Source organism: Plecotus auritus (genome assembly GCF_963455305.1).
Source record: "Plecotus auritus genome assembly, chromosome: 7".
Lineage (NCBI taxonomy): Eukaryota > Metazoa > Chordata > Mammalia > Chiroptera > Vespertilionidae > Plecotus > Plecotus auritus.
This window is the reverse complement of record NC_137774.1, coordinates 50179650-50197758: the sequence shown is the minus strand read 5'-3', so window position 1 is coordinate 50197758 and position 18109 is coordinate 50179650. Positions and strand designations below refer to the sequence as shown.

Sequence of the window (18109 nt, the reverse complement as noted above, 5' to 3'; positions counted from 1 at the left end):
GCTGAAAAAGAGAAACTTGTTTAATCACATAAATGCCGGAGCCGTCTGTGGCATCTGCTGTGAAGAATACCTAGTCCCTGGGGATTGCTTCATGGCAAAGACCAGCTCCTGAAGCCCTCAGCTGGCTGGGAACCAGAGCCTCGTTTTCTGCCACCCTTTCCTTTATGACTTCTCTGAGCCCTGGCACATTCTCCCCAGGCCCACCCTTCACCCTGTCGGGTCGCTGGACAAGAGTACAAATGGAGGCCCCACATCTCACATGTCTAAGCATTTAAAAAGTGATAAATTAAGTTAATAAACTGTTAAGTGAAATATACTCTATTCTCCTATTTTGACAACTATTCCTTCATAACAACAAAGCAGAAAAATATGTTTAAATCTACTGTTTTTATATGTCTGAAAGTTTTGGAAAACTACCAAAGATGACTCGATTTAATTATTATGGCTCAGCAGGGTATTCTGTTGATGGGCCAGCAATGTTTGGATGAGTAATAAAGATCTACACAAATCATGAGCTCATATATTTATGCAGTGCAACTTGCTTTTCATGCTCCATTTCAACAAAATACTAATTATGTTACAATCAAGATTTTCTATTAATTTTCTTCTATTGACAATAACGATCCAAAGCAAGAATTGACAAACTTTCTGAAACAGTCACGATAGTAAATATTTTAGACCATCTGGTCTCTGTCACAACTGCTCACTCTGCTGTTGCTGCTCAGAGGCAGCCATAGACAATACGTAAGCAGGTAGGCCTGGCTCTGTTTCCATAAAACTTTCCAATAAAAATAGTTGGATTTGGCCTGTGGGCCACAGTTTAGCAACTCTTGGCCTAAAGGATTTTTAAAGGACAGTGTACAAATTCAAATGTATCTTTATCCAAACTGTAAATCCAAGTAAGTACAAAAGTTACAATTATTTTCATCTTTTTAAAAGTCATTTTTTCTTCTGAAGTATTCCAAGGTATCTATCAACATCCAAAGACAAAAATATAAATTATAATTAATAAATAGCAAAATTTGAAATCAGAATTAAAGTTGAATTTTATTCATTTTTAAAATTGTAAATTTTAGATAGGTTCTTTGTTGATTATATTTATTCCTTTTCTTATTAAAGATTTTCATAAAATTAGGACTGTTTTCAGTTCTAAGCTGAAATGCCCATCGAGTTGCCAATTCATGCCCCACCTGGTTCACCTTGACCTACATGTTTACAAGTTTTCGAGTAGCATGATCGGTTTAATAATACAAATTGTCCCTTCCCCTCCAGGGGCTATACATTGGAATAGGAGCAGTCAGTAATTCTAGCAAATGATACTTTTAACAAGAAGCCACCCCATGCTCTTTGATATGAAGATTTGGTAAGTTACTTACTTGTCTTTTCTCTCTGCTAACTCCTTCCCTCACTTTACTCCTCCTGCAGCAGAGAGATGCCCAGGTTCAATGTTGGCAGCGTCTCAAACCCACCCCATTCTCAGCATCCTGATGCTTTGTTTTGAAAACACGGGGCAAGAGGCTGAGAGAAGCATTTCCTGGTGCCTGAGCAGTGTCCGTCACCAGAGTGGGTATTGGGCTTGGGGGTTGCACTGTGCAGCGCTGGAGTGACGGTCTCTGGAATAAATTTGTGTGTTGTGTGGCTTTCCACGCTGTGGGACGCGGAGCTGGGGCCCGTCTTGTCCTACTGGAGTGATGGTTTTCTCCTTCATGGAGGCACGTGGTACAGCCATGCTGATGGACTGTCTAATGGGCACGCACTGATTTGCTTCCAGGAGTCTGTTTTCTCTGCAGGCCTCATTTCATAAAGATGTTATTATTTTGAAAAGTTGTTTTATGCCAAAGGAGTGAGATTATTTGGGAAGTTTCGCTTTGATGTTAGTGAGACAGACTGTCGTTTTCTACTGTTGAAAATCGTGGAGGCTGCTGTCAGGGTACTGGTAGCCAATTTCAGGAAGAACATGGAGGCAGGCCATGGTCCCAGATCATGCAAAATCATGGTTTAGGATGGCTATTCCTGTTTTAAACTCAGAATATATATTGATTTAGCACTTACTCTGTGTCCAGAACCTAATAAACAAACAAACAAAAATTAATAAAAGGAGCCCTGGCTGGTGTGGCTCAATTGGTTGAGAGTCATCACTTGCACTGAGAGGTCACCGGTTGGATTCCTGGTCAGGGCACATGTCTAGGTTTCAGGCTCGATACCCAGTAGGGGGCATGCAGGAGGCAGTAGATTGATATGTCTTATCCATGTTTCTCTCCCTCTCCCCTCCTTTGTCTCTCAAATCAATAAAAGCATATTAAAAAAAACTTTTAAAAAATCAAGGAAACAAAAAAACTAATGAAAAACCCATTATTGCCAAAATGTAACAAATAACCTATCTAAAATTTTAGGTTTTTCCCTCAACATGTTTCTGTCTCGCTTGCCCTTAGATTGTTGATTTCCAGGCCAGGAAAGCAGCTCTTCCCGTATCTCCAGCAGCACATGTGAGAAGACCTGATAACTCTGGCTGGTGGGAGACTGGGCTGAGGCCTCTGTCCATAGCATCACGGCTGGTGGGAGACTGGGCTGAGGCCTCTGTCCACAGCATCACACAGCTGATAGCCCACCTCCCAAACCCATCATGTAGAAAACCCCTGTCAGGAGCCCGGAGGAGTCCTTAGGCCGGGCGGGGCGTTTGCTGGGCCATCCCACGGAGCTGGGAGGTGTCTATCCTTGGCCCACGCTTTGGGCACTTGGAGAATTCCGAGTTCCTCTTCCAGACTGTGGGTTGTAAAGTGGTTCACGGTGTCCATGTGATGTTTCCCCCTTCATCCGGGCTCATGGTGAAGGGCACTCATCTCCTTCAGGAGCACTTCAAGGGAGTTTTTCCTCACCAGATGAATTTTATTTTTCAGGGATCTGGAACGTCAAGGTGGTTGAACCCTGCACATATTTTATTTCGAGAAATCTGGCTGCATGAGAAGAGGATGGATTAGGAGATTTCTGTGATTCCTCGCAGGTCTAATGCTTAGGAGGACACAGCCCTCCACTTCTTTCTTCCGCACATTCTCTTTCCTCTGCCTTCTTGGTCTCCTTTGTATCTCAGTAATCAGTCTCTCTCTCTGACTGCTTTTAAGGGTTTGTAAATATCAGGCTTTAGATCCTGACTAGTTTAATTTTAGTTATTTCTGCTCTTTACTTATGGCCATTTTTTATAACTAGATTTGGAATCATTCTTGGACTTACTTGTATTCCACCTGATTTTAGATTTCCTTCATTCTTGAGCTCTGTCCAATTGAAATGAAACTCGAGTGTTTGCTTTTCTCATGTAGATGCTAGCTAAGCATCCCTGAGTGCTAAGATTTTTGACTCATTGCTTCTCTGGAAAAGTCCTTCTGAGACTACTTCAAATGAAGTAAAACTTAGCTGAGTACAAAGGTCTTTTTTCCTTTAATCTTTCACCGCCGTTGAGCACTTCTTAGGCCAAACTCCCCCTCCCCACGTGTCAGTAGCCTAGTTATTGTGTTATTTTGTTTGTTTTCTGCATGAATGCCTAGGAAATACTTTCTTTATTCTGAACTCTAAAAAATGTGCTAATATTTTTCAAGGTGCGGCTCCCTGCCACACTAGAGTAAGGAGTGAGGTGAGGCACCAGCAGCACAGATTTAAGGAACTGCTCACACTGAGAGTCCTGCACACCTCTCAGAGTGTTGAGCTCTGCACACGAAGTAACAGAAGAATCGCCACTTCTTAGACATCATTTTCCACTTTAAATATGTGTAAAGACTGTTTTAAATCCAGAGACACTGTGCAGGGGTGGGGCATGTCCCTATCTTTATCCAGGTGCTTTCTTAGGCTCTGATTGGCTTACATATTCTGACATTATTAGGTTTATCTGTGAATTTTAGTTTTTAATGTTATTTTTTTCCTGGATATTCTTTGATACAACACTGGGAGAAGCACATGGGTTCCCAAGAGCCAGGCAGAGTTTGGGATCATGTCTACAGGGTTAGAGATTATAATTATGTCTATGAATGTGTGAGCTCCTCAGTCAAGTAAACTGAGAAGGAGGAAAGCAGAGGGTGCAGCAGTGAGCCTGTATTCCCTAAGAGTCAGTGCAGGAGCTAACGCGGGGATTGCTTGGAAAACAGTAAGGTCCTACACAAACAGAAAACATTGTTGCTGGAATTGATGGCCCAGGATAACTCGTACCCCTTCCATTTCAGAACTCTTCTTTCTGACCTGGATGCAGAGATATGTTCTGTCCTTTAATGAGGTTCCCCAAAATTATCAGCCCAGAATCCCTGACCTTCCTCTCCTCTCCTGGAGTGCCAAGGCCATGGCGTTGCTTTCTTGGAATAAACTTTCTTCCTATTTGATAGTTCAGAGATTGAGAAGGAGTCTGTTATCATCGGCACTGGGAGGTGTGCCAACTGTCAGGTTTACCATGTGACTTATCTAGACAGTGGTTTGATGACTAGAATTACACATCTTCCTTCAGTCAGTGTGGAGTTGGTTTAGCAACATACGTCTTCTTCTTCCACAGAAGCCAAGTCAAACAACAACTAGAGGGAGGCTTCTTTCCAGCTTGACAAGTCACGTTTTGAGTGGGATTGCACATAGCAACAGCAGGAAAAGGAATATTGATGTGGTCAGGCCTGGCCCGAGGGACGTGGGCTGACAGCTCCGGGGTTTGCAGCAGCTTCCTCCGCTCCAGCCTCATGCCACTGGGGACCCACGGGAATGACCTTCATGTGATGGCCATGAAAAGAGCGTGTTTTCCTAGAAGGTTCTGCTGCCAAAGGCTTCACAGAAAGCTCTTAAAAGCAGACACATGGTTCTGTTTGGTTGAGTAGACTAGAAAAATGTTAAGTGTCCATGCCAGATTTATTTGTTCCTCAAGGTGAATTGCCTCTGCGTTAGTTACAGCTCAGGGACTTCCCTGGTGGCATGTCCTTCTACTGCAGAAGCAGCTGCTGAAAAAACATGCGATGGTTTTACCTCCTCGCAGCATTCCAGGCGGGCGATTTGCCCTCTGAGATGAACAGTGAACTTTGCCTTCAACATTCACATGTTTTGACAAAATGCCAAAGACGGCCAATAGCAGCAACCAGAAGAGTGCCACTGATGTTTCCTGGGTGTCTGCAAGGTTGACAGGATATGTGCTGTAGAGCTGTCCCTTTCACTCATCCCTGTGTTTCTTGGGCAAGTCACATGACCTCTCTGAGCCTACTTACTCATCTGAGAAATTCTGATAATCCTAGCTTTTCACTGTTCTGAGAGGCAGGAAATAATGCACCAGGTCTTTGTCTATAGTAAATACTTAATAAGTATCCATTTGCTCTGCCTTCACCATGTTCTATCTAAGGCACCGAACTTGAATTCTTGGCTGCCCTATATCTGTTATTCTTAACTTAGTCTTATCCGTGAACTTCATCTTCTCGCTATGACATCTTTTATGTTTCAGGCACAGAGGGAGCAGGGGACAGAGATGGGTTTTCTTAGTCACTGTCTTATCAGATGCAGTGAGATCGCTCAACTCGTGGGCTGCCTGGTCTTTCCTTCCCTCCACGTGCTAGGGAGGTGCCAGGCGAGCCTCCATTTGAACTAACCTCAGTGCTTTCTCTTGGCAGCCACTGTATAAGCTGCATTCTTTTAAACCTCAGTGATTTTGAAATCCATTCTGTTGATGCAGAATTGCCTTGTCTGATGATTTACACAAAATTATTTCTTTGATTGGTGAAGTCTCCCTTCGGCCCAGAGCAGGGTGAGGCTGTGCGGAGCTTTCCATTTGACACATGAATAATTAATTAGTGGGTGGAAAGGCTTTGGAGACACGGAGGACAATAGTCTTATTCGTCTTGTGAAGAAAACAAGGCCCAGAAAACTGAAATGGTTTGTTTAAGATCACCCAGACTGAACAATCAAGACTGAATCCCCATTCTTGTTCCCAGATTTGAGCTTCCAATGAAACTGTTGTCCTCATGGAGATGTCTGTCTGTGCCATGTTTTAGGATAAAACTAATAATGTTTTATCTTCATTAGAATTCTTAGGCAGAAATCCTAACTTTGGAGAATGAGTCTTGACTCTACTGAAAGAGAAACTTACGTTTCTTTCCTTTTTTAGTTACTTCAATAACTGTTTTGTTGTTGTTTGTTTTAGTACAATTGCCATCATTTTCCACTTTAAAGTGTTGGGATCTCCTTCTGCTTTGCTGCCTTCATGAATCAGCTGTCCAGCCACATTGGCTCTCCCTTCAGTACCTTTCATGCTCTCACCACCCCTCTCTCCAACTCTTATCCCTCTAATGCAGTTTGTTAGCTACCAAGCTGGGGTTATCCTGGAAGAGCTTCCTAAAGGATTTCACTACCTGCTCTAAGCCAGCTTCTGCATGTTATTTTCCTATCCTCTTTGCTGACTTTCTCTTACCCAACGCAACAGAAGTAACCTGGCGTAGGCTTTGGGAAGACCATCCATTGCCTTCCATACATAGACTGTGGGAACTTGCCCACGCCACATGGCCTCTCTGCATCTCAGCTTTCTCATCAGAAAACTTGGAGAGCATATCTACTTTATCCCTCCTATGTCTGTGTAAAGATTAAGTGAGAAAGTAATTGCTAAACTGTTGTGCAGATACAATATGTTCTTCAGCTATCTCTGTACTCGTGTCCACACTCTAGAGACACATCCTCTATGATTCTGTGAACACTGTGCTTATAGCACCATGACAATCAGTGGCCCATGAGTGGGACAGAGGCTCAGCAGCACCTGTTCTGATAACTTACCTGGGATGAGTGAGATGTGGCCACTAAGATCTCCACTGACTCCTAAGTATGGGAGCTCAACTGCCATTCCTTTATAATCTGGGTGTCCACAAAGTGGAGGTATAGTTGGTTTGGCAAATGCAGTTTTCTGAAATGAATGTTTTTCTTGGAGGATATAAAATTTGGGCCCATTTATTTTTTTATACGTGTTGTAAACGTTTGTTTAAGTATAACAAAATTCAGAAAATAATACAAATTCTGGGGTACAGCTCAATGACTTTTCACAAGTTGGTGCACTGTGTAACCAGCACCCAGATCATGGCCAGGGACAATTCCATCTCTCCAGATCTCTTTTTTTAAAAAAATGTATTTTATTGATTTTTTTACAGAGAGGAAGGGGGAGGGATAGAGAGTTAGAAATGTCGATGAGAGAGAAACATCGATCAGCTGCCTCCTGCACACCTCCTACTGAGGATGTGCCCGCAACCAAGGTACATGCCCTTGACCGGAATCGAACCTGGGACCTTTTAGTCCACTGGCTGATGCTCTATCCACTAAGCCAAACCAGTTAGGGCTCTCCAGATCTCTTTAATGTCCCCTCCAGTCACTACCTCCTCTATGGGTGTCCACTGTCCCAACATATAACACTTTGGTGAGTTTTTGCTTGTTTTTGAACTTTTTATAAGGAAAAGTATACAGTATATACATTTTTATGACTGGCTGTGTCTGCTAACATTGGGTGTATGAGAGTCACAGATTTGAGTCATTCATGCCAATTCTGTATATAAACATATATACATTTATAAATAAACATATATGTGTGTATATATATATATATATATATATATATATATATATATATCATACAAATAGAAGGATATTCATGTTTCGTTAGCTTGCATTTGGGGCTGTCATGATTAACTCTGAACATTCATGAACATGTCTTGGTGAACATGTTGTGGTGATGAGTATATCCTTGGCAGTGAAATTGCTGGGCCATAGTACATGCATATGTTCAACTTTGGTAGACAGTGCCAAACAGTTTGCTAAAGTCATGTTATTTACACTCCTACCAATAAAGTGTCAGCTGTTCCCCATCCTCCCCACACTCAGATTGCTCTGTGATTTTTATATTAGCAACTCAGGAAGGGGTGTCATCGTATGGCATTCATTGTGTTTGAATTTGGGTTTCCCTGAGGACTAATAAAGTTCAGCATCTTTTCATACTTGTATTGACCATTTGGAGTCTGTCTTTTGCATTCAGTATACATTCAAGAAATTTTAGAAATCTTTACCCCCACTAAAAATTATTAAGATATCTCTTGGTTTCCTTCCAAACTTTTTAAAATTTTTTATCATTTTTATTTATATCTTCATGCCATTTGGAATTGATCTTTGCATATGGTAAGAGATTAAGATTTATTTTTCTATGTAATTAGCCAATTGACCGAACACTGTTTATTAAAAGTACAATGGGGAAGGATGTGGTTTTTAGGAAGAAGTGCCTCTAGAGAGAGCCAGTAGCAGTTCCAGTGGATGGTGGGGGAACAAGGAGATAATAGAAGTGCAGTGAGGATTTAGGGGAAATGACCCAAACATATAAGGGGAAGCACGTGAGGTGGGTTCCTTTTCCGTACTTTCCTGATGTGTCATATGCACAATGAACATGATGTTGAATGCCAACGAGGACTGCCTCTGGGGTGATTCTCCTGACCACCGAGGTGGTGGTGGTGCAGACAGCGCTAATGTGATGGGCCATTTTCTCTCAAAGGAGGCCTTGCCCCCATAACTGTCAATGGGGCATAGCCCTGGAGGCAGGTCTGTCGAATCAGCAGCGCAGTTCGAGTAGAAAAAAACAAACTACTTACCAGGATATATTACCAAAATAAAATCCCCAAGACACTGCAGTGGTACAGCGTCTGGAATCAGATGGGAGTGTTACCAAACACTTTCCCTCTTGGCACAACTGTACCACACCTCCTGGGGAAAAGTTGATTCCCCTTAAAAACTGAACTCACCTCTCTCACATCACAACAGGCCAGCCTGTGTCCTTCCACAGAACTTGGCTTTGCCAGCTCCTGGCTCTCAAATCAGGTGTCTTCACTCTCTGCATGTTGTACATAGGCCTCAAAGGGCAGGTGTGTGTATGCCCGAGGGCCATGCTGGAGGGCTCCCACTCCTCTGGGCCCTGGAACCTGGGGATTCTGAACAGCAGCAGGCATCACTTTCCTGAGAGCAGTGTTTGGTATAATCCCTGTATTAATGGCTGTGCCAGCATTCCGTGTACAACCCAGATTTCCCAAACCTTGGCTTGATACTTCTGGTGAGGTGAGTTACCTGAGATTAATGAGGTTAAGTGACTAGCTTGTGGTCACCCAACTGGGAATGGGCAGAGACAGGCCACAGACCTCAATTTCTAATTTCATATAGTTCCACAAAAATCTTATAAATTATTCTATTCCTCTTTGGTTCAGCAAGAGAAAAGCAAAACCACAGCCTCCTTGAGCACCTTGTGCTAATGTTTAACTATCTTCAAGGCCAAAACGATACCCTTGTTTAATTAAATTCTATGGATACAATTGGAATCCTTGTCTTCTTGGGGAGTTCTTTTTAAAATAAAGTATGGTAAAATAGACATAACCTAAAATTTACCATCTTAACCATTTTTAAGGGTATAGTTCAGTGTTAAACAGTCACTCTCCAAAACTCTTTCATCTCAAAAAACTAAAACTCTATACTCACTAAGCAACTGCTGATTCCCTTCCCACAGCCCTTGAAGCTGCCATCCTACTTTCTGTGGGTGTGAATTTGGCTCCTCTAGTTCCTCATGTCCATGTCTCTCTGTGGTTGGCTTGTTTCACTTAGCATGACCTCTTTAGGGCTCACCAATGTTGTAGCACATGCCAAGTACTATTCCACTGTGTGTGCACATCACATTTATGTTACTTATCCATTCATCCACATGTGGACATTTGGGTAGCTTCTACCTTTTGGTTATTGTCAATTCTCATGTTTTTTAGGGACAAAGAGCAAACGTGTGCCACCCACCTTGTAGTAATCCTCAATTTGCTTGTGAAATCCCTTCTTGTCTTCTTCAGGAGAAAACAAAGAAGCTTCTCTAGTTTTCTTTGTAATTTTGGTTTCTACCCATTTATGCATCTCCATACTTATTATAAATGTCTTCAAATCCCTTTTATTATTTGAGGTGAAATTGGAATAGCCTACACCAAGCATGTCAAACTCAAAGGCTAACTGGCCAAATAAGCAAGGCATGTGGCCCGAGGGCCACAAGTTTGATGTGCTTGGCCTAGAAGCTAAGGCCTCCACGGGTCTATCCTTTTCATTGTCCAGTTGAATTTCTCACTCCCACCCCAATGTTTTCTGTCTTCAGTCGAACAGACCTTTCTGCCCCACAGCCTGCCTCATAGTTCTACAAAGCTCTGGCCATGGAGGGGCTGGTTCAATCACTGCCCATCTCGGCCACGCCCTGGCACCGAGCTGGCCACGGCACATACTTCACTCGGGTAGGGAAAGACAGTTCCATTCCTTCCAAACACTTTGAGATATGGTACTCGAAAGCACACATGCATTCCATCTAATGTGAGAGATGAGCCCTCTTCTGAATACTAAAATTCAAATTGTAATAAGACAATGAATGAGGAAATTAAAAGGGACATTGCTAGTTTAAGAAAACTGTCCTGAGTCCTTTTACAAAGCAACCATTCTCTACACTGTACACTAAATTAAGGATCTGTTTAGTCCAGTGGTTCTCAACCTTTCTAATGCCGCGTCCCTTTCGTTGCTACTTCATAACTGTAATTTTGCTACTGTTAATGAGTCTTAATGTAAATATCTGTGTTTTCCGATGGTCTTAGGTGACCCTGCTAGCAAAATTACAGTTATGAAGTAGCAACAAAAATAATTTTATGGTTGGGGATCACCACAACATGAGGAACTGTATTAAAGGGTCACGGCATTAGGAAGGTTGAGAACCATTGATTTAGTCTATCACTCCATCCTTTTTGGAAAAAGTAGCTTGCAGTCAGTTTATGGTTAACCTGGCCTCCCACCCCACCCCATGCTAACCCAGCGACTTTTCTCATCCTGTGGATGACAGTAATTAATGTGTTTTTCTTCTGAAATTCTATTTTAGCTTTTCCTCTTCTAACTCCCCCTCTTTGGGATAGCGTTTTCCCTACTCTGTTGAGATAACTTAAAATATGGTTTCTTTTTTCAGAGATATTAGTAGTATTTCCTCTGGCCCAGCCCAATCTGCAGCTTTAATCTCTGCTGACAGGCTGCTGGGGACCGGCCTCCCCCTGCGACCCAGGGAAGGAAAGCTGAGACCGCCAGCCAGTAGCTCCAAAGTGAAGGATGTTATCTCTATTTCACAGGCCAAAATAGGAGGTCGAGTAGTTAAAAGTCAGAGATTCCAGGAAAGGAGGCAAGAATGCTGCCTTTTTTTAAATCAACGTGTGTGTTTTTTAAATCGTTCTTATCACTTTAGTGATATTTGATGTTTGCTTTTACAGCCCAAACTTTTTCACACATCTGATCAAATTTCCTTCACTGAGATATTCCCACAATTTCTGGATAGATCTCCTGCCTTACCTGATGAAAGTGTAACCTAAGCTTCCAGGGTGGGTTGGCCCTAGCCAATTTCTTGAGTCCATTGAAGGGAGGTGCGCAGTGACAAAACCTGTGAAAGTGTCTCCCAGTGGCACCGGCGTAGCTCAGAGAGGAATGGCAGCCTGCAGCTCCCTGTGCACTATTTGGTTACCATTACCCAGATCTTAGGATAGTTAAGAAATGGAGAATATGGCACATTAAAAGTCCATTTGAAAAGGGAATTGCAGATTTCTTAAAAAAGAAACACACACACACACAAAACAGCTATCAGACATCTAATAAAAAAATTAAAGATAACCTGACTGCAATATCAAAGAAATCAAAAATGGAGGAAACCTGCATCATTCAACTGAGGCACTGTCAGGCCACGAATTGCCACAAGGTTGGAGACTCTGTGCCAGATCCAATGCAATGTTTAAGAACCAATCGTGATCTCTGAGCTAGGCTTCCGGGGAATCCTCTTGGGGTCTTGGGGAAGTAGAAATGGAAAGCTATGAATGAAATCAAACTGGCCACTAGTGATCACTTCTCAAACCTGGATGTAGGGCACTGAGATTTATGTTATAATTCTTTGTATTTTTGTGTATGTTTGAAATTTTTCACAATATACAGCTAGGAAATAGTAGAGGTGAGAAAAATTACAGGAAGTCAACAAAAGCAAACTCACATATCATAAGTACATTCTTTTCTTACAAAGGCGAAGTAGAAATTAACAAAATTACCACACACAAAAAAAAACATCAAATCAACCGTTAGAGTTAAAAATAAAAATAATCAATCCTAGATAATGCCTGGACCATAATGGAAATAACAAGTGCAAAATGCGATTCCTAAGTAATCATGAAGTTATGAAAATTACAACTGTACATATAAAAACTTGTGGAATTTGCCCTAGTCAGAACGTTGGCCCTTGGACTGAAGGGTCCAGGGTCTCATTCCAGTCAAGTGCACATACCTGGGTTGTAGGCTCACTCCTTGGCCCTGGTCGGGGCACATGTGGGAGGCAACCAATTGATGTGTCTCTCTCACATTGATGTTTCTCTCTCTCTCTGTCTCTCCTCTCTTTTTCACTCTCTCTAAAAATCTGGAAAAATATCCTTGGGTGAGGATTAAAAAAAAAAAAACAACTTGTGGAATTTGACTAAGTCTGTACTTAAAGGGAAATTAGAATCCTCAAAACGCTGTTATTGAGAAAGGAGATTGAAAATAAATGAACTAAACAGTCAATTACATAAACTAGAAGAATAACAAAGCATAACTAGAAAAAGTATAGAGGGGCATTAAAGAGCTAAAAGGGAAATCAGTGAATTAAAGAAGATAGCCTAATAGAGAAAGCAGAAAGATAGGCAGAAAATGTTAAATCTACTCCTCACTCCTCAACTGGGTGATTTTTAGAAAAATATTTATTGCTAAAATTTACACAATATGAGGCAGAGTATTACAAAAACAAACAAACAAACCGGTAACCAGGAAACTGAAAAGAGATTTTAAGACCCTAGTTCCTTTGCTACCCTCACTCTAAAAGTGCCAGGATTAGATGGCTGTGTATGTGACATGCATCAAATTTTGAAAGAATAGAAAATTATTTTGCTACTTAACATTTTCTAGGATATATAATAAGATGAAACATTTCTGGACTCATTTTGTTTGTAGAATAATTCATATTTTAACAATTGATTAAGCTATTAATCAAAGGAAAACTGCAGCAACATCTCATTAATGAATATAGATAAAAAATCCAAAACAAAGTAAAGATTATTCAAATGCAGGACTATATTAAAAGAATAATATACTATGATCAAAAAGAATATATTCCAGGAATAAAAGTTAATCCAATATAAGGATATTTATAAGTTTGATTTTTCTTATTGATGAATAAAAGGACAAAACACATTCAGTCATTGTAAATCCCAAAAATACAGTTATTTTAATATTGATTTGAGGAACATCTATTTCTTGTAAAACTTGAAACTGGAAAAACAATGCCTTAATATATACATATTTAATATGTATTTTTTTTCTAATAACTAGTGGGTTTAATGACAGTACACTTAAATTGGAAGAGTAAATAGGGTTTCTCTGGCTCATAAGTTTTGACTGGCCCTGAGAACCATCCATTCTTGGGAGGAAAGCATGCTTGAACTGGGTGGCAGTATCCACTCTACGGGGAGTCCCTTGGGCTCTGGCTGGGTGGCTCAGTTGGTTGGAGTGTCATCCAGTTCACCCAAGAGGTGGTGGATTTGACTCCCTGTCAGGACACATACCCCTTTCCTCTTTAAAAAAAAAAAAAAAAAATTTCCAGTGGGATGTGTGTGTGTGTGTGTGTGTGTGTGTGTGTGACGAAGTGATTCTAACATTCATCAGGAAGAATAGACTCGCCAAAAACATTTTGAATAGAGTCAGAATTTACTTTGGTGTACGTAAAAATATACTCTAATATGATAATAACCCTATAATTGGGCCAATGAGGAGAGGAAGCAAGATATTTAGAATATTGTAATAATGACATTTCAAATTATTAGATAAAAGATGGACTATTTAATGTCTTGTTTGTTGTAGGAAAACTCCAGAATTATAAAGAGAAGTACTTTGTGTAATATGCTATGGTATGATATTAAATACTAGGGGCCCAGTGCACAAATTTGTGTACCTTAAAAGGAACTGTGGGCCGAAAGGCTGCAGTAGGCACAGGGGTGGGTCTCAGCCCACCCTCTACACCCCCACCCAGCCTCAGTCCTCTGTCTGCTGGCAGCCCTGCTCCTGCCACCACTCCCAGGTGCTGATGGTGCTGGCCTGGCTCGCACCCGCTAATAGCACCTAGTGATCAGGACTGGTGCAGGGCATCAACAGCGGGTTTGATCGGCGGACAGGACCGCAGTGTATGGGAGCAAAGAATTTCCAGTAACCACCAGAGGCTTGCCCCGATGACAGCGACGGGCACTCACCTTGGTCTGGCAGCCCCGCTCACTTGTTCCACCATCCCACCATGGCCAACACCTGCCATGTTCCTCGCATGCCCTCTGGTGGCTAGTGAATGTCATAGCAAATGGTTGTTCTGATTCTTCTGCTGTTTGGTCTATTTGCATATTAGCCTTCTATTATATAGGATTATATAGGATAATGGCTTTGTTTTTAAGAAAATTACAGAAAGTATTCAGGGTAGTTTAATACCATCTCATAGCAGTGTGATTGTGTTTATTACAATATTCTAATTCACATAAAGAATTTGATCAAGCTTATTTTCTACAGCATTGTGGGCTGGTAATAATAAAAAATAAAAATCAGATAGCATGTATTCTGTGCCAGGCATTTCTCTAAGCTATTGAGGTACATTAACTCATTTAATCATCACAATAATCATCTGAGATGATGATGATTATTATTATTATTATTATTTCCCATTAAATACACAGGCACCTGAGGTACCACAGTCACACATCTAGCAGATGGGAGAGCTGGGATCGGGCGGCAGTCCGGCTCTGAGTATATACTCACCTCCTCCCCTTGGAATGAGCTCTCTGTGTAAACCAGGGGCAGTCGCTGGGTTTCAGGCTCACGTGCCTTTTTCTTTCCTCAGGGACCTGATGCCCAGAACCCTGGACGGGCAGATCACCATGGAGAAGACGCCCAGTTACTTCGTCACCCGGGAGGCCCCCGCACGCATCTCGGCCATGTCCAAGGACACCAAGCTCATCGTGGTGGTGCGCGACCCGGTGACCAGGGCCATCTCGGACTACACGCAGACGCTCTCCAAGCGGCCCGACATCCCCACCTTCGAGAGCTTGACGTTCAAAAACAGGAGCACGGGCCTCATCGACACGTCGTGGAGCGCCATCCAGATCGGCATCTACGCCAAGCACCTGGAGCACTGGCTGCGCCACTTCCCGCGCGGCCAGATGCTCTTCGTGAGCGGCGAGCGGCTCATCAGCGACCCGGCCGGCGAGCTGGGCCGCGTGCAGGACTTCCTGGGCCTCAAGAGGATCATCACCGACAAGCACTTCTACTTCAACAAGACCAAGGGCTTCCCCTGCCTGAAGAAGGCCGAGGGCAGCAGCAAGCCCCACTGCCTGGGCAAGACCAAGGGCAGGACCCACCCCGACATCGACCCCGAGGTGGTGCGGAGGCTGCGCGAGTTCTACCGGCCCTTCAACCGCAAGTTCTACCAGATGACCGGGCAGGACTTCGGCTGGGATGGATAACAATATAATTTAAAAAGAAAAAAAAAAGAATCAAATATAATATATTTTTTTACCAATCAGTAGAGAAAAGGCAGTTTAATATTTGTGCTGAAAATATTTCTTTCAGTAGTTTTTTCAATGAATGTTAAGAGGTTGTTCTCACCTCTGACCCCAGCTTCATGTGTTTAACTTACACCAAACATTTGGATCAACAAAAAAGGAAAACTTTACTCATCTAAATACTTTCCATTTTTAACTTTTATTTTATGTTTTGTATACATAATTATGAAGTAAGAGCATCAGTTGCCATTAAACCTTTTAAGAGAACTCTGAGGGGAAATCAGTCTCTCTCTCTGGCTTACAAGGCCCAGACAGAATCCATATCTAGCCTTGTGTATTTCTCCCTTTAAGTTTTTCTTCTCCTGTGCCACTTTTTCTAAAACTATTTCCCAATTAATAATACTGTATGGATTTACACCACTTCAGTTATCACAGTGTTTTTAAAACAAAACATTTTTTGATCCTTATACTACTGTGTGGTACAAGAACATGATACACAGAGATTATGATCCCCACTTTACAGATAAGGAAACTTGAGTCTCAGGGAGGTTAAATAACTTATCTTAGGGCCAGATGGTGACTCCTGGACAACCCTTCTATCACTTGTTCTTTATTACATGCCACTTTTCCCAGGAGAATTGGAAATTAAACATCTGTACCTTTAAAATTAGTTAGCCAGATTGGACATGGGCTCGATGGGACGGAGAGGGTTTTCTCTGGCTTTCTCAGCGCCAGGCCTGCCCTCGGCCCTCGGTCAAACCACAGTACACTCCATGAGAACATCAGACCTGGGGACAAATTCTGTTAAGAGCCAATCTCGGTTTGAATGAAGCTGAGAGAAATTACTGGATTCTTGTATTGAGAACAAGGGGGACAGTCACACTGGCAACAAGACAAGGTATGGTAGGAGCACAACTTACCTATTTGTTCTTTTGGCCTGACTGTCCTATTTTTTTAATTAAGAAAAAGCCATTTCTCTAAGAGCTTACAGTATGAACCTCATTTTTATTTATCCCCTTTCTTAACAGAGAAAATGTGCTTCTGTTTGTAATATCTCATTTCTAACCTTGGAGCTAGCACTAAACATGTATCAATAAACATCTGTTACCATACCCTTATTTTTCATGGTGGAGGACTGTCAACTTTGACACTTTATTTTCCCCCACTTCCTATTCATACCTAGTCTAACCTAATATTCACTGATATTTGGAAAATAGTCTCAGAAATGCAGATGGGTAAAAATGGTGGTTTTTCCTCCTCTCCCATCTGTTTCTTCCCATCCCCCATTTAAATATTGCAAATAAATCAATTGTTTATTAAAAGGATTCCTTTCCTCTCTGAGTGGGCATTAACAAGATTAGCATTAATGGGAATTAAATTGGTTTAGAGAGGAACGCATATGCATGAAATGTATAAAACATGTATAATTAGCCTGTCGGCAACATTCTATTACAGGTTTAAACCCAAGAGGAAAATGTTTCCTGTCTCATGGAACTTTCCTGTATCTGCCAGAATTTAAAGGACAAACACTAGTATTCTAAAAGCACATTCTTTTTCTTCTCCGGTGTTGTCAATCAAAAGAAACTAAAGTTGTTTTGAATATGCAATACAATTTCTCATTTGCTGCAGAGGTTGCAACAGGAAGGAAGTATTTCTTGAGAAGCCTAACACAGGATTAAAAGGAGGGGGAAATCACTTAAGTTTCTAGATATTTCATGATCACTCCTAGTCTTTGGCTCTATTTTTTAATTCCCACCTTTAGGAATTCAGTAAGCCCCAAATCCAGGTCCCTTTTTCAAGGTGACTTCCTTCCCCTCCGCACCCTCAGCTTTCCAGGGCCACAGCCTGTCTCTGTTCCACTAGAATTGCCATTACCAGCAACAAGATACTCATTTTGAACTCTTTATCTGTTTTTCTTAACTTGTTTTGTTTGTGCTTCTGATCCTTTTATAAACATTTGTTTGACATAATGCAAAAGTAGCTTGCACAAGGAAACAATTGTATTCAGCAATCTTCATCTTTGTTTGTGTTAAGAAACAATAATAAAAAACCAGAATTGGGTGCAAATAATCTCTTCTTGCATGTAGATTTTTTTGTTCATATTATTTTTTTTAATGAATGACTAAACAGGACTCTAGGAAAACCTGACTTCTAAGATTTCATGATGCTGTTAGAAGTTATAGATTCCAGACCCCCGCCCCCCCCAAAAAAAAATGTGCAAAGATCTAGAATCAGTGTACTCTGTTTCCTCCAGAAAAGGACTTTTCCATATCTGCTTCTCTGTGGTACTTACACTTGCTGTGCATGGACGTGGGCTCAGATTTCTCTGTCCATTTAGCCACACCAAACAGTAGGTTTTGCTGCTTCCACCTGGCTGTCTGCTCCACAGCCTTGCCCGCTGACCTCCTTAACTCTTCCTAAAAGTGAAGAATTGTCTCCAGAACAGCCAGAGGTTCACAGCTTCTTTCTCAGTAGTTTTCTTATGAGGTGATATC

At 41.7% G+C, this 18109-nt stretch overlaps 1 protein-coding gene across 1 annotated transcript in view; it reads left to right on the top strand.

Annotated features, from left to right (window-relative positions):
• Positions 1–15586, top strand: part of HS3ST3A1 (heparan sulfate-glucosamine 3-sulfotransferase 3A1) — a gene marked incomplete at its 5' end in the record, with an annotated part of 91385 nt that extends 75799 nt beyond the window's left edge. Inside the window, one exon of the mRNA XM_080680901.1 lies at positions 14954–15586. Within this exon, the coding sequence (XP_080537027.1) occupies positions 14954–15575 (622 nt within the window). The 3' untranslated portion in view covers positions 15576–15586. The remainder of the gene's footprint in view (positions 1–14953) is intronic.
• Between the last annotated feature and the right edge of the window lie 2523 nt (positions 15587–18109).